The 26299-nt window shown below is 42.4% G+C and overlaps 1 protein-coding gene across 1 annotated transcript; it reads left to right on the top strand.

The window, feature by feature from the left end:
- Window positions 1-2492: 2492 nt before the first annotated feature.
- Window positions 2493-18090, top strand: ckbb (creatine kinase, brain b; the record flags this gene model as incomplete). Its single annotated transcript, XM_080744303.1, has 7 exons — window positions 2493-2685; window positions 11585-11739; window positions 12195-12327; window positions 14075-14246; window positions 16041-16164; window positions 17092-17281; window positions 17912-18090. The coding sequence occupies 7 exons, from the start codon at window positions 2493-2495 to the stop codon at window positions 18088-18090; spliced, it is 1146 nt and encodes a 381-aa protein (XP_080600429.1).
- Window positions 18091-26299: the final 8209 nt, after the last annotated feature.

Raw genomic sequence — 26299 nt, 5'->3', positions numbered from 1 at the left:
ATGTTGAAAATATTCCCAAAATAGCAGAAATATAGCAGATCTACAAGCTTACAACATGTCATTTTGTGTGTTGTTGTAAGCTTGTAGTAGATCAACTATTTCCACTATTTTCATCAGCAAGGCCAAAATGTAATATGTCAGTCATTTATTACATTATCTGTCATATTTGCCCTGTGCAATTTGTGATTACGAAGCCTAAAAAACGAATGGGAAATTACATTTAATGTTCAACGAACAGAAAACACAATTAAATCATTAAACGCAATTATAATGTCACAATTAATGTTCTTTAAATTTGTATTCGTAACAGCCCTACTTGTATAGAGCATTAAGTGAGGTTGTTTGTTGCTTTTATTTGTGTGCAGGGGAAGGTTATAAGATAATAAGACCTTCATTGATCCCACAAAGGGGTATTCAGTCGCCAAGGACAGCACAGCAGTTAAGATAGAGATCACAGGGCAATGAAAGAGTATACTGTAGATGGGCTTGTAGATAGCAGTGACAGAAAGTACATCACATTCAATGCATATAATCAGGGCTGGGATGCGATTAAACTGAAGGTTCTGTGTTGCAAAAACTAAGTGCGATTAAAATGCGTACATTTTTTAAATTGTGTTAATTTATGGGTTAAGGTTAGGATTAATGAATCGCAATTAATCAGTTAAAGTCCCAGCCCTACATATAATATAACCTCTCAATAAGTGGTACAAAAATAGACTCAGACATGAAATATAACACTATACTGTACAGTACACCCTCAGCAGTGCTTGCTTAAAAGCCATTTAGGCCTGAATGCAAATCTGTGTCACTTAAGATTTTAACCACTTTAACCATTATTTTATGCTATTAAAAAATAGCAGATATTTGTGAAAAATCGAGAACATTTGTGCAAATCTTTGAATATTTTTGACCCGATTCCATAAATGTCTTCTAAATCCTTCTTCCAAATCAGTGGTTCTCAAACTTTTTCATGTCAAAACTACATGTATTTGGTCACGGACCCCCCATCTCAAAATATGTTGTTCCAGGGACCACCCAGAAGCCAATCTGAGTTCCCAGAGGTAATTTTTTCCGCCACTAGGTGGCGAAAACTGAAAATTAACCCAGAAGCAAATATTTGAGTTACAAATGTTCATTTTTAAAAAGATATATTAAAAAAAACACGATTTTTCAAAAGAGTACCGCGCTGTGAGCTTGTAGATCTGCTATAGTGCAAAGCAAAAGAGATCACAGGAGAACGCACAGTATATTAAGCATTTCTAATATGGGTGATCATTGATGCTGAATTGAATTTTAATACACATATTAACCATGTCACCAAGGTTGCCTTCTTTCACCTCGGAAATGTTGCGCGAATTAAAGGTTATCTGTCGTTGGATGATGCAAAAACCATGATCTGATTTTGCGTCCCAGATCCATGCTTTTGTTTTATTTTTTCTTGACTGGATTACTGCGATGCACTTTTTTATGGCCTGCCAAAGAAATCAACTGAAGCTAGAGAGTTTTAGTTTTGCTACACTGGCTCCCGCTTGATTTTAGGATTGATTTTAAAATTATTTTACTTGTTTATAAAGCTCTCAATGGCCTGGCTCCTCCGTACAGTGGTTTTCAACCATTTTCATATCAAGGTCCATTATTTAATGGACATTTGAGCCATGGACCACCATTTGATGAGATTCAACCTCCCAGACCCAAAAACTTTGAATATTTTGTTGTTGTTTGCCAAGATTTTGTCTATAATTCCTTGCTGTAATGATATGATACCATAGTAAAGATAACAGGCAAATGTTGATCAAAATATCAATTCTTCTACATTCTCTAATTGTGTAGATTTGATTTAAAAGGCATTCGTAGAATCAGCCTCAGGGCTTGTGTGGTTGTTCCCACGGCGAAGATGAATCTATCACCAATCTATCATCATCCCTCCTGTTGTACTGTGCGTGGGATGGGAAGAATTATTGTGGCCAAAGAAATTGGGGAGCGTTTAGCTGTTTCTGCGTTTCATCTTTTCGACACCCAAACCTAACCCTAACCCTAACCCTAACCCTAACCCTAACCCTAACCTCCGTGGGGTGAGTCGCTAACCCTCCCGGCGCTCCGTTGTCGAAATGATGGCCAAGAAATTGCCATTTATGATATTATCGCGATAAACTCAATATCCCCAACATCCGTTATCCTGGGGAGGAACATTAACCCCAAAAATAGCAGATCTAGATCTGTGAGCTTGTAGATCGGCTATTCTTTTGGCAAAGAAATTGAAAAAAAGGCTTTATCAAGTACATTATTTCCATTATAGACAGTTTAAATGGTACCAGATATGTGGCTCAGCAAATAAAAGGTGATCCCAGTGCATGACGGAGGATAACTTCCGATCTCCACGATACGATTATCGCGGGTGTTTTCCTTTTTTTTTTTCTCACGATAAACGATAATAACGATTATCGTCCCATCCCTGTTCTGTGTGCGTGCAGGTAGATCACCAGAACGCCACCATGCCGTTCGGTAACACCCACAACAAGATGAAGATGAACTACAGCTCCGAGCAGGAGTACCCCGACCTTAGCAAACACAACAACCACATGGCCAAAGTGCTGACGCCCGAAATGTACGCCAACCTGCGGGACAAGGAGACCCCCAGCGGCTTCACGGTGGACGACGTCATCCAGACCGGAGTCGACAACCCAGGTAGGCCTGTGACAATATTACATTTTTATCCCACGATTTTGTAACCCATTTTTCACCCAGTGCCAATTGCCTATAGCTGTAATCCTGGGCGCTACCTTCCCTCTGCCAACTTGAGGAGGGCCCCAAACTGAGCTCATGCTTCCTTCAGTACATGAGGAGTGAGCAGGCCACTTCTTATCACCTGACAGGGGGAAGTTTCCCCGGTAGGACGTAGCGCGTGGAAGGAACACGTTATTCCAACCAATTCCTTTCCTCTCCATCAGGCGACCTGGCTGGCCAGGGAGAGGCATTATAGAGATTACTGCATGTTTTTGTGAGGGTACCTACCCAAGGGAACACGGGGAGAACATGCAAACTCCACACAGAAAGGCCCTTTTGCCAACCCCACCTAGGGTGTGTGACAATATAGTGAAGCAGGCACGTGCACACATAGACATGAAAGGGGGCTTGAGCCCCTGCCCTTTTATCCGCGTGTAAAAAGTGCCCTCTCCAGACCATGAATGCAGTTTTTACTATGGTGAAAGAACCGTGAATACCCTCTTTCCATGCCATACCTGGAGGCAGCATTCAAGAGAATTGCCTTATCCAACCTCTCCTGAACTTGAATGCAGCATCTTATGTTGAAATAATTGCCCTCTCTGTGTAGAAATCCATGCCTTACGCCTCATCTCCAGCATTGACTTGATTATGCTTAGTCGCGCTGCGACGCGTTGTGAGCTTGGATGTCTGCTATTTTCTATATTTCCACCACAAGGCCCTTTTAGAAATTTCAGCCCCTGCCTCTCCAACATTCTCTGCACGTCCCTGTAGTGAAGTGACAATTGAAGGGAATAGCAGGAAAAAAGATCATTACTGCCAACAAAAGTGATCACCAAAAAACTATACTATAAAAACTGATCAAACGTCGGCCAAATTCTCAAATGATATAGGAAAGAGGCAAACATTTTGAAACCGAAACACCCACACGCACACACACACACGCACATGCACACGCACACGCACACGCACACGCACACGCACACGCACACACACACACACACACACACACAGGATGACCGGTAAATATAGCTTAAACGACTTAACACTTTTCATTTGAGGAATCAAATGTGTAAATTCATGTAGCAGAGCGTTGCCAGCTGCAGCGCTAGCTTAACACATTTCTGCACAGTCACTGTGTGGGTACGGATGAAGGTCGTACCTTCAGACGTTATGCTGACTCACACCGGCGTCGAGTTTCACATAAAAGATGTCTGCAGCAAAACCCACGACCTCTAATCAATGCCCTTCCATTGGCCGATGACAAATTGTAATCGACCAGGGGTCTTCAACGTTTTCAGGCCAAGGACCCCTTAGTTAAGAGAGAGATGAAGCAGGGACCCCCACAACCTTCTCATATCTTCCATATAGTTTCATCGTTTGACAGCACAACCATCAGTGTATTTTGGATTCATGTCAATTTGTGTTTTAAAGGTACTTGAACCGTCAATGCTTAATAAAGTTGACCTTTCACTCTGTACTTAGCCTGCTCTTTCCCCCCTCTACACTGAACCCCTTTGCCGAAAATAGCCGATCTACAAGCTCACAATGCCTCGCAGCGCGACAAGTTGTGAGCTTGTAGATTGGCTATTTTTTGGCTAAAGTGCTCAGAATATGGACACTACAGTAGGTTCAAGGACACTTCAAGTGGTTAATATAAAAAAAGGAGAAAAAAGCTTCTATCTAGTTTGCAAGACCCCTGTAGTAATTCTGGGGATCCCCTAGGGGTCCTGGACCCCCTGTTGAAGACCCTTGCAATATACTTCAAATCCTCGATCGACAGACATGCTACTTTAGTGAATCGATAATCTTCACGCTAAATCACTTCTACAACGATAGCCGATCTACAAGCTGGGAAATTATTATCTGCAAGCTACGGTCTACAAACTCAAAATAGCAGATTGTGGCGTTTTGTGAGCTTGTAGATCGTCTATTTACAGTTCATGTTACCAGCCACAATAGGAATGCTAGGGCTGGTGTGGAAAATTGAATTGGTGTTTAAATTATGATGAGTCTTTCATTCCCCTCGTGGCGCTCGGACATTGGATAATTTGATTGAATGTATAAAACAGGATGTTTGTTAGATTTGTCTGATGTATTTGGTGGAATGCAAAGCCATCATTTCTTCTTGTGTTGACTGGTATACGTATCTGTCTGTGCTTTGTGTATTCAGAGATATGCTGCTCCCTTTGTCTCCTTTTAACAAACTTAGATCGTAGGCCGATCCCTAAATCCTGACTTTTAAAGGAGTAGTTAACCCCCAAAATGAAACCCAGACAAAAGAACGCAGCTGTGTGCAAAGACCTTTACAGTATATCCACCTGTCATTTCCAAGGCCAGTGTTTAACTAACATGATTTAATGGAGTAGACCATGTTTTTGTTACATCTGGGGCGTACCAGATCGGAGGCGTTCGCTCTAGTGTTTGAATGTGGGAGTCACTCACTCTCTAGAAGTAATTGTGAGGTGTGAGGGCCCTCTGAGTACCTTAAAGCTATACTGTGTAAGTTGCTCAACTAGTGGTCAGTAGAGGTAGAGCAAACCGCGGTCACGTCTGCTTTTTTCGGCCGTTTTTCGCCGCGGACCGGGCATTCAGACCACCGCGTCCGCCTCGCCGAGACGCATCCATCGAGGTCTCTCGTATCCCTCTACGAGCAGCGGTTGGGGAGTTACATGCTAGACTCCTAGACCAGTGTAAACACTGCAGTGTACTTCCTGAAGAGCCCGGCAGTGTATGATCTGCGCTGTGATTGACCGGTAGTGTATCATGTGTTTATGATCCGCGATATGATTGGCCAACGTATACACAACATATACAGATGATGCAGATGACGTCATTTTGCCGCGAAATTCTCCCCCCCTCACGGCTCATAGAAAACATAAAGAGAAGACTTTAGAAGCTGAAATTAACGGAGTGGGTGTTCTAAAACTTTAGCGATTTAACAGTTAGGACACTTTTAAGATTTGTATTATAAAAAAAGTTACATGGTATAACTTTAAATATTTGGGGTGTAACGATACATTTAATAGTGATACCATATTCATCACGATACATGGTTGACAATATGATACATGGATGATATTAGTTAATTCATGGTGATACAATACGATTTGGTTCAATGATTTAAATCGATATAGTAACTATTTAGCAAAGACATTAAAACTGTGTCAAACGTGTCAATATAGTGCAGTTTTTTTAAAGGGAAAAATCTATTATTATGGATGGTCATTATACTGTATCTCAAGTCAACACATATGGACAAACCCACACCTTGACATGAACACAGAGATTACACACATTTATCAATAGACCAAGATTAGCTATATGGAATGGGAAAGTAATTAGACCCCTCTTTTTCATTTTCCATCTTAAAACTGATAGATACAAGGCACAAATCTTAGTTTCCATGTAATCGATTATTTGCATTGCAAAACGTTTTGATACCGATTATCTGCATTGTTACTATTGTTACACCCCTATTAAATACCAATCCCATTGCTTAATCCTGTCTACAACGCTCTTTTGGGAAGTTTAGTTTTTATATTTTAAATGTATTTGACAAAACGACGGATCGTTCACAGCTCCCTGTGCACTGCTTTGAGAAGGTGTAGTAACAGACTCTATTGGAACATTGTGGAAGAGTTTTGAGGCTTGCGATACTAGGTTGGTGTAGTAGCCAGCAGCTTCTAATCAGCACGAATTAAAATGATTGGATTAGAAGGCCACAACAGACTGAACCTGCCAAAGCCTGCTTTATACCCGGTGGCGTGCCCGTGTCGCGCACCAAACACAGCCGATCTACAAGCTCACAATGCGTCGCGAACACGACACATTGTGAGCTTGCAGATCGGCTATGTTTGGTGCGCGCCACCGGCACGCCACCAAGTATAAAGTCAGGCATTAGCGGTGTCAGTGTCGCGTCACAACATACTCAATTGGCATTGTCTGTTGATCTGACACTGAGGACATTTAGAGTGACATGTTGTGCATAAGATATGCCTGGCGACTCATTGACCATTTTATCGACTAGTGTTATGTTAAGGGAACACTCAGAAAACAGCCACAGCTGCTACATTTCAGTTAATTTGTATTGTTTGGATACTAGACTTAAATGATATCGTAAGAAAAATACAATTCATTACAGTTAAGTTGATTTAAACGATAACACAATAACAACAAACAAAACAACTCATCTAAAATAAATAAATAATCTAGTCCTGATGACTCACATCTGCTATTGCAGATTAATTGTCCAAATGATTTCCCTCTATAAGGCCAAACATCATCACAAGAAATGTCTATGAAATATAAAAGCCATTTGAAAAATGCATACTATAACATTCAAATGAAAAACCTTATTTTAAATGCAGTCACATATAGTAGATAGGTAGTGCATTTTGTGACCATGCTTTATGATTATCCTGCAAAAAAAAGAAGAAAAAAAAAAGAAACAAAAACATCACAATCAATGTCTTTCTCGTGTGAAATTGAAACTAACAGTGGTGGAAAGTAACTACGTATATTTACTCAAGTACTGTACTTCTGTAGTTTTACTTCTACTCCTTTGTTTCTACTCCTCTACATCTCAGAGACAGATATTGTACTTTTACTTCACTACAGTTATACGTGGTAAACTTAGTTACTTGTTACTTTGTAGATTCTAATTATCATTATTACAAAACAGATATTAACTTCTTCAGCCCTAATTAAACTTTCGAAAATAGACTCAAGCAAAATGTAAATCCGATATTTTCAATATATTTAATACATTATACAGTATACATTAACTCTTATTCTGCCAGATGTTGTTATTTATTATTGGGTTTTGTGCCAGCAAAAGCACCTTACCTTTGCGATGATATAGACAAAGGTGTATTATTTTTTTTTGGAAATGTTCTCTTAAAGAGTGTGCCGTGGCTCTACCAGCAGTAGGGGGCAGCCTCATGCAAGAATTAATGTGAAAATGGTCTCAGCTCGACGCTTGCTTGTCAAGGCTGTTCAAGGCTGATGAGTCGCTACAGAGCAATAGATCCAGAGAAAAACACATGGAACAGTGTTGTGACTCCATTGATGTTAACGTCCAGTTGGATTTTAAGAGTACTTTTATGGGAGCTGTTTCAACGGTAGACACCCGCGCGACACCTCAACAGGTTACAGACATCAAACCAAGGTACAAAAGAACGAGCCAAAGAACGTACAATTGGCATTATCGGGCCGTCAAAAATGGGGCGAACGGGAACGTTCAAAGCAGTATAAGAGTTAAGATACCTTGTGAAAATAGGACATTCTGCACAATGAGTTATTTTACTTTCGGTACTTAAAGGAGTAGTTCACCACTTTTCAACCTGTCTTCATATAATAGGTCCTCACTAATGTTCATGATAAAATATCAACCCATTCTCACTCCCTTGCTTCACCCATCCGACGCTCTAGGAATGTCTATTGCGTCAAGGGTGCGACGGGAACGGAGAGTTTTTGAACGAGAACAGTGTCTTAGTACGCATGCGCCGACATGTGGTTACTGGAATATTTTTCACTGACGGCCGTCACGGGGAATCGAACCCCGGTCCCTGGATTTGTATCTCCATGCTCTACCGACTGAGCTAACCAGAGTGACTGGGAAGTTCCTTTTTTTTGGTGATTTTATCTTTGACAAAACGTGGAATGATAACGTAGTCCCTTCTTTGAGCCACATTCGGAGGCGGAAGCAGTCCCCTGGTCAAGATTTACTATTCTGTCCATAACGGCACGTAATTCGGTAACGCGGCTGAGTCGGCTCATGCGCCGTTCCCACCGCTCGTCGCGGCAACTCGGCTCGCTATCGCTCGCCTCGGTGGCGACTCACGGGGGTCATCGGCGCCTGAGACGGCGCTGCTCCGTCGTTTATAGTGGCGTGAACGGTAGCGACGGGTGGCTGGTAAACCAAGAAGCCTTCAGAGCGGTATCGAATCCCGCATCAGGAACTACTTTTTTTTCTTTCTTCTTAGACCACCCAATGCGTCTAACCCTTGAGACATTAGGCAATCCGTCCGCGTCTATGGTGAGAAGCATTCGGTATTTAAGATCGCGTCGGTTGTATGACGCAATAGGGGTGAGAACCTGTTGAAAATATCACAATTATTTTCTACTCAGTTCAAGTCTCCTAGGAGAGCTGTGGGAAGTTCAGAATCCATCGTCTTGTGACATCATCATTTTCCACAAAAAAAAATTAATCGATATTTAAAAAAATATATATATTTAGATTTTTATTATCACGAGAACAATGGCTTCCACTTTAAAATTGCAACTGTTCAGGAATAGAAAGCCTGCAGTTTCTATGGGGCTTTTAAGCTGTGACATCATTTTGTAGTCAGACCTCCAAGCAGATTTATTGTCAATATCTGTCCCTCGCTATTTCAACAGATCTGTGACAAAAATAACAACTAAAGTATAATTCTACCACTTTCCTTTCAACAACAAAGAGAAGAAAAATTTGTAAATAGTAAAAATAGTAAAAAGAATGCTTTTTTTGGGGGGGAAAGTTCTCCTCTGCCTACAAAATGATGTCAGACTTAACAGCCCCATAAGCTGGATTGGCAATCGATGGGTTTCTGACCTGCCCACAGCCCTCCTCTGAGAGAAAAAAAATCGAACCTCTGTTCGAAGTGGAGCTGTGTGTGTGTGTGTGTGTGTGTGTGTGTGTGTGTGTGTGTGTGTGTGTGTGTGTGTGTGTGTGTGTGTGTGTGTGTGTGTAGCACCTCTCTGGTCACCCAGGATCATGTGTACCGATTTTTGTGACATTTGAAGAAAATATGTAGGAAAAGGTGCAAAAAGTGTGTTTTGGAGAAAATTCAAGATGGCGGAAAATCTATCCTGGCGCAAATGGGCGTGGCCTATATGGGGAGATGCGTCTTGACCCAAGGAATCCAGGGAAAAAATAATTTTAATTTTCCGATCTACGGTTCAAGAGTTACGGGGCAAAACGCAAAGTGGGCCGTTATAGCGCCACCATGAGGCCGAGTGATGTAATTATTTTTGGATTCATTCTTAAAATCATTATGAATCTCCTCTCCGAGGTTTGAAACTGTAGCTCCTATGGTTTACGAGAGAAAAATACTTGAATGTGAGTTTTTGCAATTCCCATTATAAGTCAATGGGGAAAATTAATTCACTAATAAATTAATATCAATTAAACTATAGAACCTTTCTCTTAGCAAGTTACTAGCACACGATTCCCGAGTAAGCCGGTCGATTTGACATATGGCGCGAGTGTGTGGTGCAAAAACTGTGGGAGGAGTAGCGTGCCAAACTTTGAGGCTACATACAGACAGACAGACAGACAGACAGGGACGGACGGACGGCCACACACACGGCCACGTATAGGGAGCTTGTGTTCCACACAGCTCCAATAAGGTATTTTTGAGTGAGGAGTCTGAGGACCAATAGGCTCTATGCATATACGCCATTTTGTTCTACTTCCGGGTGTCTTTCGACTTCCTTCACAGGTGTTACATATGATACTAATTAAGACTCTGTTTGATTTATTGCACAGTGGTTCTTTAATTTCAAGGACCCCCATAACTCTGTACAGATGGAATCAACAAATGGAATCAAATGGACCCTTGCAGGTCCATTTGCTTCCATTTGTACTCTCAGTTACACTCCTGTATGGGGACATTTGGAACCCACTCAAGAACACTTTGAGACCCACTGGTGTAGCAGAGTGTTTCCAGTGAGCAACATGCACACTATCAGCACCCTGACTCTGTTTTACCAGAATGGAACAGACCCTTCATTAGTATCATCGGTAACACCTGTGAAGGAAGTCGAAAGACACCCGGAAGTAGAACAAAATGGCATATATGCATAGAGCCTATTATATGAACATAGGTTGAAAAGTGGTGGAGTGCCCCTTTAAGTATACTTTGAAGCCAGTACTTTTGCCCTTTAAGGCCGTGGTCACACCGCACTAATATTCTGCCAAGAGTGGATTCTGCCAATGCATTTCAATGGGAATGGCGTGGTTTGATGGCAAATCTACATGCTCATAATGTGGCACAAATTGAAATAGCTTGTTGATGCAAGAAATTGTTAACTTGTAGATTGGCTATTTTTTATGAAACACGTGTGGGTAGACTACACAAGATCCGATATTTGTGAAAAGTTACATTTTTAATTAAAATCTATGGAAAAATAATAATTCACAAATACATTTATATAAAACATCAGGGGTCTCCATATATGGGCATAAAAGGGATTCTGTTAGAGTGGTTCCCATGACATCACATCATACAATATCTTGTATGCCCAGCCCATACATGGAGATCCCTATCTGAACCAGCCACACAGAGATGGGCCATCTGGCCAGTAATATATATCGATGACATCAGGGATCTTCATATATGGGCATAAAAGGGATTCTGGGGAATACCCATATATGGATTTTTACATAGGTGATGTCACCTGTGATGTCACAGTGATGTGTCAAGGGAACCAAAGTGTCAGGCGTGACCTTTAGAGATACACAGATATGTGCCGGACATCACAGTGACATCAGAGCATGATGTTAGAGCGACAAACCCATAGACCGTAAAAACAAGCTGTGACAAGCTGTGACATTTCTCATGGTAAACTGCTACCTTCGGTCGCAAATAAACTATAACGTAAAATCTATTACATTTCTTTCCTGTCGATTCGTTGACGTAGATTCAAATGCTACTGTCTTTGTTTGGCTAAAATAATAATTTCCCCCCCTACCACATGAATTCCACCAGATTAAACACAAATGTTCTCGTGAGTCACGTGACAATGGCCGTCAGACAGGCTTCTGATACAATGTGTCATTTTGTGTCCGTATGAACAACGTGCCCCCCCTCCCCCACAGGTCATCCATTCATCATGACGGTTGGCTGTGTGGCTGGCGACGAGGAGACGTATGAGGTGTTCAAAGACCTGCTGGACCCCGTGATCGAAGACCGCCACGGAGGATACAAACCCACAGACACCCACAAAACCGACCTGAACCCAGACAACCTGCAGGTACACGCACGCACGCATGCACGCACGCACGCACGCACGCACGCACGCACGCACGCACGCACGCACGCACACACACACGAGCCGGGTCACCAATATGTCCGTACACGGACAACTGTGTCCGTGGCAAAGACTTGGTCTTGTCCGTGGCAATTGTTTTTGATTTTCTTTTTTCACACCATTATAATGTACTTATTTCGATCATGAGACGCAATTGCGTCAAGCGATGCTTGACTAGCGCTCGCCATAGGCAGTACAGGAGTAATAGTGAATTGCCTCAACAAGCTCACAATGTGTCACACACTGCGACACGTTGTGAGCATATAGATTGGCTAGTTTCACAACTTCATTCTTTTTATAGTATAGTAAAAAAGGAACCGTTTTGTACATATATTTAGGTTTCCACCCTGACAATGACGATTATGTCATAATAAGTGTTGTGAATATGTGGATTTCAGGGAGGAGACGACTTGGATCCAAACTACGTGCTGAGCAGCAGAGTGCGTACAGGACGGAGTATCAGAGGATTCTGTCTGCCTCCCCACTGCAGTCGTGGAGAGAGACGGGCCGTCGAGAACATGTCCTTAGAGAGTATGTCTCCTTCCCCCCTTCTTCTCTTTCAGCCATTTAGACCTGAACGCAAAACTGTGTCACTTTAGATTTAGTCTATGGCCCCGACAGATCTCATGCACCGGCTCCTCCGGCGTCTCGAAATGACGTGGAGGGGTACATGACTCCTGCTGCTGTCCGCTTTGAGTAAATGAGGAAGTGATCCGCGGTGGAAAACGAGTGATAAATCATGGCGATTTTATAATTATAATGGATAAGCCTAAACAAACCAGTTCACGTGAACAATACTGATGTAAAATAAGATATCTGAACGGCTACATAATGCCTGGATACCGGGGCTACTTTAGATTTGAGCCACTTTAACCATTATTTTATGCTTTAACTATTAAAAAATAGCAAACATACAAGCTCACAGCACGGCACCGAGTGCCTCGCTGCGAGCTTGTAGTTCTTTTATTTTATTTTATAGTGTTTGTTCATGCTGTTCAGCTGGTCCAATGCATTCCACCAAACTTCCGGGTCTGGGAACACCTTATCTGGTTGCCATGGTTAACAGATAAACAGGTGCCAAATCATAGACTGTAAAATATATGGACAGTGCGAGGCCATTGGTTTCTATGCAGCGCAACTGAAGTATTTTGGGTCCTTGGCATGGGTGTCGCCATCATAGATTGAAATGCGACCAGAGGAGGCTATTGGCTGCCAACGGTCACGTGCAACCGCAGAGATACATAGGAGAATGTGGTCGGAGCCTCCCGAAATACAGCACACGAAGAAGAACACAGCTGGCTGGTATCAGTTTAGTTGGCCACGCCCCCCGCAACTTTATCATCAATTTGAACATAAATGGGACCTTATTTTCACAAAACGCATATCATCGTGATTAAAAGGCAATTTTTAACTAGCGATAGGAACCATAAAGTATTTATGAAAATGTTAATTAAGGTTAGAAAACGGAAGGGGATAATGAATGGGGTCCAATAAAGAACAATTCTTTTTGCATTCGGCTGGGGGGAAAAACAACGCAACTAGCGGCCAATCATAGGAAGTTTTAGTTTGGTGCCAGGTGAGCAAAAACACTAAATGTCCCATCAAGCTTAGCAGCCGATCCGCCCGTGAGCATTTTTCTCATTCAGATTAGTTTCTCAGTGCTCCATTCTCCTCCCTCTTTCGCAGTCCCATAGACATTGTATGTAAACAGGGGCCATGTTATTGACTCCTGGCTGTTGTCAGCTTCGGTCGCGATTTGGATTTTATTTCACCACGCTAAAGATCACATGTGCGCCCGCCATTCACACCGAGCACAACGCACGCACTTGCGCCAGTAAGTTCAATGCATTTAATAATGGCGTCCAATGTGTTAATGCACCTTGGTGTTAATAGGCTCTATGCACAGCAGCCATATTGTAAAGAAACTGGGCCTCTTCCTTACTTCTTATGATATTTAGTCGACTAAAACTAGACTAAAACATTTCAGATCACTAAAATATGACTAAAAGTACATTTGATTTAATTCAAAAGACTATGACTAAAACTAAATCAAAAGCTATTTATATGTTCCCATTAAATTATATATATAAAAAAAAAAAGAATCATCTCATCTGGGGGTCCCTGGTACAAAACCTTCAGATATACATAATACATATCAAGTTCCTTGACATAAAAAAGTTTGAGAGCAACAGTTGCTCATTACTTATCGGGTGCTTGTGTTTGTGTGTGTGTGCGGTATGTGTGTGCGCGTGTGTGTGTGTGTGTGTGTGCGTGTCAGGTCTTGCGTCGTTGGACGGGGACCTAAAGGGGACGTACTACGCCCTGAAGGACATGACGGACGAGGAACAGCAACAGCTCATTGATGACCACTTCCTGTTCGACAAGCCCGTGTCCCCCCTGCTGCTGGCGTCCGGTATGGGCCGTGACTGGCCCGACGGCCGTGGAATCTGGTGAGAGCACACAACACTGTGATGTAGAACAGTGCTTCTCAACCTTGTGGTTCGGGACCCCCAGGGGGGTCGCCAAATTATTTTGGGGGGTCCCCAGATGATTAGATTAATGTGCAACCTATAGTTTTCTCACTCAACAGTAAACAAACCAATACAAAGTTTAAAGTTATACCATGTAACTTCTTTTATAAAACAAATCTTAAAATTGTCCTAACTGTTAAATCGCTAAAGTTTTAGAACACCCACTCCGTTATTTTCAGCTTCTAAAGCCTTCTCTTTATATGTTTTATGTGATCCTCGCCGGGGTCCGGTTTTTGTGGAAAAATTACGTCATCATACACTACGGGCCAATCACAGCGAGGGTTATACACTGCCGGCCAATCACAGCACATCTTGCTGACTTCTCAGGAAGTAGCTTGCCTCAACAAAACAACAGCATATACTCGGGTGAAGGAGTCCGTTTCTCCGGAATGCCTGAACGCACAGGAACCAGGGACCCCTCTAAAGATAGATCTCGGCGAGGTGGAGGCAGATGCGGGGGTGTGAGGCCCGGTCCGTGGCGAAAAACGTCCGAAAGACGCGGACGCGACCACGGTTTGCTATAGAGCTACTGACCACTAGTTGAGCAACTTACACAGTATAGCTTTAAGTGTATAGAGGGTGTCTGCACATTTCTAAAGTGACAATTTAAGGACTGTGGGCCAAATTGTCAAATATTAGAGGCTGAAATAGTGAAAATAGCCGATCTACATGGTCACAGATATTGTATGTTGTGATGTCATGGGAACCACTCTAACAGAAGCCCTTTTATGCCCATATATGGAGATCCCTGATGTCATCAATATTAAGCCCATATCTAACAGGACTTCATATGGGAATGCCCATATCTGTGCTGCTGGTTCAGACAGGGATATCCATGTATGGGCATAAAAGTCAAGTACTATACAGAACATGGATCTCAATATATATGGGTAACTGGTCCGATATACATCACTGGCCAGATGGCCATGAATTGGCACGACGGGCGAGATTGCATATCGCCCTGAGGCGTCTTACTAGTGTTACACCACTGCAAATTGCTATTGTAATGCACCTGTCAGTGAGGAACCGCCACCACCACCAGACATTCCACCTCAGAGGAAGGTGCAAAGCTTGTGGTTTCGGCCGCCTGATGACAACCTCAACATCCCCCAAAAAGCTTCAAAAGAAGAGCTACAGTAACTGGATTGAAGGGTCCAGTTCTTCCGTCATCAAATTATTGGCTCAGGAATGACAAAAACTAAAACTAAAATCTGCATTCAAGGCTTTGTGGGGTATGTAACTGACAGAAGTAATTTTCTGGGGGTGAACTACTCCTAAGGATTGGTGCTGATGCTCATTGTCCTGGGGTTGAACTACTCCTAAGGATTGGTGTTGATGTTTATTGTCCTGGGGGTGAACTACTCCTAAGGATTGGTGTTGATGCTTATTGTCCTGGGGGTGAACTACTCCTAAGGATTGGTGTTGATGCTTATTGTCCTGGGGGTGAACTACTCCTAAGGATTGGTGTTGATGCTTATTGTCCTGGGGGTGAACTACTCCTAAGGATTGGTGTTGATGCTTATTGTCCTGGGGGTGAACTACTCCTAAGGATTGGTGTTGATGCTTATTGTCCTGGGGGTGAACTACTCCTAAGGATTGGTGTTGATGCTTATTGTCCTGGGGGTGAACTACTCCTAAGGATTGGTGTTGATGCTTATTGTCCTGGGGGTGAACTACTCCTAAGGATTGGTGTTGATGCTTATTGTCCTGCAGGCACAACGACAACAAGACGTTCCTGGTGTGGGTGAACGAGGAGGACCATCTGAGGGTGATCTCCATGCAGAAAGGAGGCAACATGAAGGAGGTCTTCCACCGATTCTGCACCGGACTCACAAAGGTTTGATTGATTGATTGATTGATGACTTTATTAGACCCTCCAGGAAAAAGGGGCAAAAATCCTTGATTATGCGGACTAAAATCATTTGATTATGCGGGCTAAAATCCTTGATTTTGCGATGAAATATGCTGGGTTTTATGTGATTTTATGCAGTGAAATTCTTTTGAAAATATGTGACCCGCGCATAATCTGCGGCATTTGGCTGATTATGAGGGAAATGATCTGATCGCATAATCCCATTTTTCTGGAGGGTCGACTTTATTAGATGTTTGCATAGGAAAAGGAAGTTTCATGACAGTACAGTTCACTGGTCTAAGGTCAACTAAAAGGATGAGCTCAAGTAAGCACCTGCACATGGCTTATTCAAATTGAGATCCTTTTCAGGTTGACATGTTTGAAATCCAGTGGTGGAAAACATAATCAAACATGCTTTTACTTAACTCACTCACTGCCAAGCATATTTAACCAAACTGCTAACTCACCACTGCCAGCTATTTTTCGTTTTTCCTTTCCTTTCCTTTTCAATAGTCTCAGAGAAATGTCGTATTTTTTCGATCGATCCCCTGGTCGATCACAGACACACACACACGCTTTCTCTGCTTTCGTGAAAAAAAAGAAGAGAAGCGTAAGTCATTTGGCCATTGCAATCCATTGTTATCCACCATTGAAAACCCCACTGTTTTAGCGAGACACTAACCACAGCAAGCGCACAATAAATCGTGAAATCGCCATTTACAAAGCCTTTTAAGGCATATATGACATTTTTGTTTATGAACCAATGTTCAAAGCCAAAAGACGCAATGAAATTGTTAATTGCAACTATTTGTTTGACAATTGATCATGAGGTAAAATGTCATGGTTGTGACAAGCATGTCTGTCTGATTGATTGACTGACTGACTGACTGACTGATTATCTTGTGTGCACAGATCGAGGGTCTGTTTAAGGAGAGGGGACATGAGTTCATGTGGAACGAACACCTGGGCTATGTGTTGACCTGCCCGTCCAACCTGGGCACTGGGCTGCGCGGGGGGGTGCACGTCAAGCTGCCCAACGTCAGCAAACACGACAAGTTCGGAGAGGTCCTCAAGAGACTGAGGCTGCAGAAGCGTGGCACAGGTAACAGTTAGTCTGACTCACCATTTAAGCCTGAGTTTAGAATTGGTCTTATGGCGGTGTCCCGCAAAGATCACGAAAATTGCATTATATGCATGCTCACAACGTTAACACTGTGAGCTTGTAGATTATGCTTTGACACTTTGACACTTTGACACCCTCTCGTGTAATATTGCTTTAATTAAACCAGAATTATCGAGAATTATATGTATTTGGCTGCAGACCCCCGTCTCAAAATATTATGCATTAGGGACCCCCAAAAGCAAATATTTGAGTTACAAATGTTCACTTTAAATATACCTATCTATATTCAAAGATTCGCACAAATGTCCATGATTTTTAAAAAATAGCAGATATACCGGTACAAGCGCTTGCCGTGCTGCGAGCTTGTATATCTGCTATTTTTCTAACAGCTAAAGTATAAAATAATTAATTATTTGAATGGGTTAAAACCTTGATTCACTTTGATATCGCTAAATAGTCAAGTGTAAAGTATACGTATATGTTCCATTTATCCAAAGCTGGAATGCAATCGTTTGTTTGGATTGATCATTAATTGAAACAAACACACCATGATGGTGCACTATATAAACGCACCATTTACCATTCTCTCCCTGTTCTCTTGTCTCTCAGGGGGCGTGGACACGGCGGCGGTGGGCGGCGTCTTCGACATCTCCAACGCCGACAGGCTGGGCTTCTCGGAGGTGGAGCTGGTGCAGATGGTGGTGGACGGCGTCAAGCTGCTGGTAGACATGGAGAAGCGCCTGGAGGCGGGCGGGGACATCGACGACCTCATGCCCGAGCAGAAGTGAACTGTCACCCCACCCCACCCTCCCTCCACCTCCACCTACCACCACCCACCTTCTCCTCTTCGCTCACCTTATTAACCTTGTTCCGACACAGCACTGATCTCCTGTATAACCAGACGTAATTTAAAAAACATCACGGAGAAAGTCCCTCTTTAGCGCCCTCTAGCGTAGTGCGACAGCTGACACCGATCCTGTTTTAGAACCTCCTTCTTCCGTCATGACCAGGGTTTAAAACATTATGTCACATCTGGATAGAAAGTAATCAATAATAAAAAACCTTTGTTGGCCCAATGGAACCCGCTCTGTGTCTGTCTGCCTTCATTCGGTGTGTTTAAGACGCAGCCATGGAAAGTAACTAAATACACAATTCACCCTTTGTTATCCTTCTGGTTGGTCCCTGGCTGACCAACCAGCAGGCTCTATCTGCCATGTCCTGCCCTGGTTCCGCCTTTTTTATGTTGAATTTGCTAAAACATAATTCTTGGAGAAATAAAAGCATTTAAAAACATGCTGAGTCACTACACTGCCACTGAGCAGCTCCATTTGACTGAAACCAAGTTTGAAATTAGAATTGAACGCACAGAATAACAATACCAAGCAACTGAATTAAAATGGTAGTGGATGGAGTGTCCCACCAAGACACAGCAACCAATGGGTGTGAAGAGGGCCTGGACAACGGGAGGGACATGACAAAGGGTGAATTGCTCAAGTACTGTACAGAACACCAGCATGCCTATTCTGGAGGGATCACTCACCAATTCATGATCTACCTCTAATATTTGACAATTTGGCCAATGTTTAATTTGTCATTTTAGAGGTATTAAAAAAGTCCTTAAATTGTCACTTTAGAAATGTCCATGTATATACCCTCTATACACTTAAAGGACAACTTTGTTTTTTTTACAACAAGGGTTCATATTTTAGAAAAAGTGAATGTTAAAATGTTTTCATTTGCTTCGTTCTATTATTTTATCGCATTTACTGTGATAAAATGTGGGGCATGCGTACAGATGGGGGCATGCGTACAAGTGGCTCCAAGATGTCTTTTTAGGCACTATAAGACAGCAGTTTCTTTATTGCTATTTACAGTAACTTCTAGCCCCCATAAGTCACATCCAACCCCCAACCACTGAAATAAGAATCTCTAAAACAATAGAAAGAATTAAATGAAATAATTTTAACACTCATCTTTTATATTCTTTAATTACAATCCAAAATATGAACCCTTGTTGTAAAAAAACAAAGTTGTCCTTTAAACTTCATATTGGTTTGTTTACTGTTGAGTGAGAACACTCATATGGGGACCCCCCAAAAATCATTTGGGGACCACCCTGGGGGTCCCGACCCACAGGTTGAGAACCACTGCCGTAGGGTGCCGTGACGCTAGTCCAGGGGTGCTGCAAAATACTTTGATTATATTTGGAATTGATCAGCATCGCTTGAGTTTAACCACTTTCAGCCTCTTAGACAATGGACAATGGAAATAGACCTTGTGAAATTGTGCGTTGTACTGTACTTGGTGCGATCTTTTTCAGTCTACACCAAGTCTCTTCACCAAAGATCTTCACAAAAACACATTGGACACGATTCACTAAGCAATTTACGCAGAATACGCACATATTTTGAACGTACTGTACTAGCATTTCCGACAATTCCTAGATCTACTATTTGACAATTTGACCAATGGTAATTTGCCATTTAGAGGTATTAAAAAGTTCTTAAATTGTCACTTTAGAAATGTGCAGATACCCTCTATAGGCTACACTTAAACTTTAAGTTGGTTTGTTTATTGTTAAGTGAGAAAACAGTGTTGTAGCTTAAGTACATTAAGTTAATCATCTGGGGACCCCCCAAAATAATTTGGGGTGACGACACACAGGTTGAGAACCACTACTTTAGACTACTGTACATTGATCAAATGAACGCCACACACACTGGCCTAAAAAGTCTTACCATCTGATGAGGAAACAGTGGATGTAATCTAGTTTCCCCGACGGAGGACAGTGATGGACTATTAATCCAAAAGACACATTTCCCCCTCAGTAATCAATAAAGCTCTGGTCCATCCATCAGAAAGCAAGGTGCTAATATGGGGACTGCAAATCAGTCAGACAGCTCCCTTTTCCGAAGCGCCATTTACCATTAGACCTACAGTCCATTGTTCCGACAGCCTGTTGTGTTGAAAATGGATTGTTCTGAGGGTTCTTTGATTCAAAATCCCAAATCTCAATTTAAAAAAAAAGTAAGTTAAGAATACATAATTAGTGAGTATAGACAGGAAGAGTTACATTAACAATCTACGCAGTGGCGTCAGTTCAGCAATAGCTAGGGTATGGCAAAGATGGGAGTCCTCATGGATAAGAGGAACCGTGTTGTATAACACGGTTCCATTGTGAAAATAGCAGATCTACATGCTCACAACGCCTCGCGCTGCGAATTTTGGCTGTTTTTTAAACAGGTTTCTACGGTTTCCTGGGCTGGATATGGCAGCCTGGAGCGGTTGTTCAAGTGCATCTAAACTTGGCATGTTATTGAATTTGCCACAATTAACAATAATGCATTGCACCTGTGCAGCTGACCTGCAGAACCTGGGAATATACCATTCTGTCAAGATGGGGAGAAGTGTGGAGAATAGTTAAAGTGACCATTTTGTTACATTTTGCATTTGTAGTTATTTTACTGTAATTTACATTTCATGGATTCATTTCATGGATTCATATTTAAAAGTAACTTTTATTTTCCCCACTGGACCCAGGGTATGGCAGCTGCATACCCCTGCCATACCCAAATGACGCCCCTGAATCTACGAGCCCTAGGTGTCTTAATCTATTCTTATTGTCTCTCTATCTCTCTCTATTAGTTAAATGCAAACATCTGCCGGTCCAACACATTCTCACCCCCACTGCGTCTCACCCATGACGCCCTGTCATGTCCCCCACGGCATCTCAGATAAAAGCTGAAAGAATCCCTGCGCGTTCAGGCAGGGCGCCGAAAGCGCTGCGCTTCATAAGCCATGCAGTTGCACCTTCTTGTGGTCAAAGAAAAAGAAAAATGGGAATCCCCGAGTAGGATTTGAAATTATTACCGTGGGTTTCCCAGCCACCCGACGCTAATGCTCACGCCACTACGGCGCTCACGTGCCATCACATTGTCAAAGATAATCCAAAAAAGGGGGGTTTGGCCAGTTGCTCGGTACCTCAATAAGTAGAGCAAGGTGGCCATCATAACCAAGGTCCGGGACTCAGGGGAGATATAACTAGTAAGACGCCTCAGGGCGACATTCGACCTAACCCTAAAGGGAGAGTTCACGTCAATTCTTGGCCACCTGGCCAGTGATGTATATCGGATCAGTTACCCATACATGGAGACCCCTGATACCCATATATGGAGATCCGTGTACTGTTATGGAGATATGCTGTGAGAGCCCAAACACGCTTACTCAGTTATTCGTTATGTGAAAGTCCTATGAAATCTGACATCATGTCTGTAGAACCCACACAGATATGGGCTATCTTGGCCATATATGGGTTCTGTTAGTGTGGTATGTGGCCGATGTGGCCTCCATATATGGGCATTCCCATATGAAGTCCTGTTAGATATGGGCTTAATATTGATGACATCAGGGAACTCCATTATGGGCATAAAAGGGATTCTGTTAGTGTGACATCAAAGTGAAGCCAGAGCGTGATGTCAGAAGTGGCAAGAAAAAGAAAAAGAAGGAGAAGAAGAAGCAGAAGAAGAAAGTGAAGCCAGAGCGTGATGTCAGAGTGGCAAACCCATTCTGTTAAGAGTGGTTCCCCTGACATCACAGTCACATCAGAGCATGATGTCAGAGTGACAAACCCATACAGACAGTAAAAAAGTGTACACGTCTACTAAAGGTTGAACTAGCTTGTGCTGTTGGCAACAGTTCAAATCACAATAGAGAGAAGGACGAGATTCTCTTCTGCTATACTTTAACATTGGTCTGATGATATGCATAGACCAATGTTAAAAATAGCATGACAGTGGACAGGTTAATCATTTTGCAACATTAATAATTAATTCACTTGATTAGGGCATGTCAATTTCTAACTTCAACAAGAGGCTTTCATGCAGGTACTGTGGCTTAGCTGGTGACAGCGCCTGTTTTGAAAACAGGAGATCCTGGGTTCAAATCCCGACAGTCCCTCAAATGATGACCACTAATAGACATTGTTCCTGTTCATACCTTCCTTTCAGACACCTCTTGACATTATTGAAAAGAGGACATTCTACGTCAGATTTTTCTGCATGCTTCTGGTAAAACAATGAAGCCGTGTGAGGAGACTATATGCCTGGTTTGTGTTTGCCTATAGCTGTCTTAGAGAGATATAGGGTATAGGCTGTATTTTATTATAGCCTATATTGATTGATTGATTGAATATTTTATTAGACAAAAATAGAGAACAGTACAAGTACAGTCAATACAAAAAGGATATAGTACATTACAAGTACATTTAAACAACCTGCCTTAAAGGAACATCCCAAATAGGTCCTTATCGGAAGTCCTTGGTATTCAATTCAATAACACTATATAGCCTACAGCAGTCTCCTACCACAATTATCTGTAAGAATAATGGAGTCAATTGAATTTTTAAGTTAAGCTTTTTGCAAACAAAACAAATGTAATGAGAAATGTGCATCAACAGAACAGTAGGCTATGTATTGCATGCAAGCAACGAAACTCATAGCCTTTGTTACCTATAGGTCTACTGACGCCCTGAAAATAGGCCTACAGATGGATCAAATTACTCTGAAACTGATGCCAACGATTGCCATTCAACACTGTCATTGTCTACTATATCATTACCATTAACTGTGGTATGGGTATGGCCATAATTTACATAGGCCTATTATTGCTCTTGTTGTGGCTGGACGGCTCTCTACACTTATTTACATTTTATATCACATTTGTCATGGTGTAATATGATCTAACACATTGCAGGAGCACTTGTTACTGCCAGGTTACTTTTGGTTAAACCTGGGATGGAACCGGTGACCTTGGGATCCGTACTTCCCCTTTTTGGAAAAGCTAGGTTTAAAATTTCAGTGCTTTTTGAAAATATTCGGATACATAATTGCTTGCATTGGGATTTTACATGAAGCTGAGTTAGAATACCATCCTTTCTCTTCTTTTTCCTCAAGATTTCTCTCCTTTTCCCTTCTTTCTTCTCTTTTTTCTTCTCCCCCCTTCTTCCCCTCCTTGTTGCCCCCCCCCCTTACAGTCAACTGTTCCCCAGCTTTAGCTCAGTCGGTAGAGCATGAGACTCTTCATCTCAGGGTCGTAGGTTCGAGCCCCACATCGGGCGCATCTAATTACCATTAATGATACTAGAAGCTGGGCCGCCCAGCGTCTAGTCGGCGACCTGGCCAACTCGGAACAATGTAAATAGGGAATGAATGCCCCGCCCTTTAATGCAAACCCCATTATACCTGTTTTCATAGGACCCGTTTTGACCATCTGTCTGCCTGTGTCCATTTATGCCCATATATGGAGATATCTGTATCTGTCTGTCTGTCTGTCGGCGTCCATTTTATGTCCAAATATGGAGATCACTGCAGTTATAGTTCTGGGTCCATTTTATGCCCATATATGGAGATATCTGTCTATTGCGTCCATTTTATGCCCATATATGGAGTATCTGTCTGTGCCTCCAACTGTGTTGCAGACACAGTGCCGGTTCCCCCTTTAATGCAAACCTCATTATACCTGTTGTCATAGGACCCGTTTTGAACATCTGTTTGCCTGTGTCCATTTATTTTATATCTGTATCTGTCTGTCTGCGTCCATTTTATGCCCATATATGGAGATCTTTGACCATCTGTTTGCCTCTGTCCATTTATGTCCATATATGGAGATATCTGTATCTGTCTGTCTGCAATCCATTTTATGCCCATATATGGGGCATTCATTTTATGCCCATATATGGAGAACGCGCGTGCCCGTGGGACGAACGGTTCTCGAGATACGCGGATTACATACATACATACACACTCACAGAGATTTTTTGTTGACTCATGTGGCGTACGTGATGTCAGAGCATTTTATGAAGTGATGTCACAATGAGTCAGAGCTTTCGCCGATTTCCTCCGGAACAGCCTGATGATGTCAACAATCAACCCCGCATAAGGAGATTCCGAACGTTTCGCGCCGGCTCGGGAAAACCGCACGTCGGGTCGGGTCGAGGCCCGGCACTGCACTCCGTGCCGCGGCGGGGAACGCGCGTGCCGAATCTGAAGCCGGTGGGACGAACGGTTCTCGAGATACGTGGATTACAGACACACAGAGACTTCTCGCATTTATAGATAGATGGAGTGTGGTTAAACTGCGAGACACTTGCCGTTACAAACTGTCATATACACTAAAATGTGGAGTGGGCTGTGGGCGTGACACTAAAATGTGGAGTGAGCTGTGGGGGTGACCTTCTCCTCATCTACACTAAAATTTGGAGTGAGCTTCTCCTCATGTACACTCAAATGTGTACCTTGAGTTTGCAAAGTGCAGAAAATGTGTGACGCATGCCCTCTACGGCTTAAACAAGTCCACTAGGTTGTGCTGTTGCCAACAGTTATAATAATAATAGAAATATGTTTCTATAAGTAAAAATCAAGCATCAAAGTCAAAATTCTGTTTCTTTTAGAACTTTAATGATTCATTACTTGATCAGAGAATCCCATCTTGTATCTCGATAGTCAGTATATCAAGCAGTTACTGTGGCTTAGCTGGTGAAAGCGCCTGTCTTGTAAACAGGAGACCCTGGGTTCAAATCCCAGCAGTACCTCAAAATGTAGCCATGATGGGAGTTTTCTACTTCCTTACTTCTTGACATTAATGAAAAAAATCAATTGAAATTGTGCTTATATTTGATTTTCTTCCCTCTTTTTTCCACTTGCTTCTGGTGAACCAACACAGCTGTGTACTGGTTGATGTATGCCTGGTTAGCTCAGTCGGTAGAGCATGAAACTCTTAATCTCAGGGTCGTGGGTTCTAGCATTCATGCAGGTACTGTGGCTTAGCTGGTGAAAGCGCCTGTTTCGTAAACAGGAGATCCTGGGTTCAAATCCCAGCAGTACCTGAAATGAGGTCGTTGTTTATTACTCACTATACCTTCCTTTCATACACCTCTTGACATTATTGAAAAGAGGTCATTCAATGTCAGATTTTTCTGCAAGCATCTGGTAAAACAATGACGCTGTGTGAAGAGTCTATATGCCTGGTTAGCTCAGTCGGTAGAGCATGAGACTCTTAATCTCAGGGTCGTGGGTTCGAGCCCCACATCGGGCGCATGTGATTACCATTTAATAGTATGGAGTGTGGGGATAACTGTGAGACACTTGCCGTTACAAACTGTCATGTACACTAAAATGTGGAGTGAGCTGTGGGCGTGACACTAAAATGTGTAGTGAGCTGTGGGGGTGACCTTCTCCTCATGTACACTAAAATGTGGGGTGAGCTTCTCCTCATGTACACTAAAATGTGGAAATAAACCTCAAGTTTGAAAAGTGCACAAAATGTGTGACATATGCCCTCTACAGGTCAAACATGTCCACTAGGTTGTGCTGTTGCCAACAGTTATGATCTTAATGGCATTCAACATTAGATTTCTGTGCATGCTTCTGGTGAAATAATGACATTGTGTGAGGAAAGCATATGCCTGGTTAGCTCAGTCGGTAGAGCATGAAACTCTTAATCTCAGGGTCGTGGGTTCGAGACCCACATCGGGCGCATGTATTTACAATTTAATGGTATGGAGTGTGGTTAAACTGCGAGACACTTGCTGTTACAAACTGTCATGTACACTAAAATGTGGAGTGGGCTGTGGGCGTGACACTAAAATGTGGAGTGAGCTGTGGGGGTGACCTTCTCCTCAGCTACACTAAAATTTGGAGTGAGCTTCTCCTCATGTACACTCGAATGTGTACCTTGAGTTTGCAAAGTGCAGAAAATGTGTGAAGCATGCCCTCTATGGCTTAAACATGTCCACTAGGTTGTGCTGTTGCCAACAGTTATGATCATAATAGAAATATGTTTCTATAAGTAAAAATCAAGCATCAAAGTCAAAATTCTGTTTCTTTTAGAACTTTAATGATTCATTACTTGATCAGAGAATCCCATTTTGTATCTCGATAGTCAGTATATCAAGCAGGTACTGTGGCTTAGCTGGTGAAAGCGCCTGTTTCGTAAACAGGA

The sequence above is a fragment of the Nannobrachium achirus genome (assembly GCF_963921795.1).
Source record: "Nannobrachium achirus genome assembly, chromosome: 16".
In the NCBI taxonomy this organism is placed as follows: domain Eukaryota; kingdom Metazoa; phylum Chordata; class Actinopteri; order Myctophiformes; family Myctophidae; genus Nannobrachium; species Nannobrachium achirus.
Note: the sequence above shows the minus strand (reverse complement) of the source record. Positions and strands in the feature narration are given on the sequence as shown.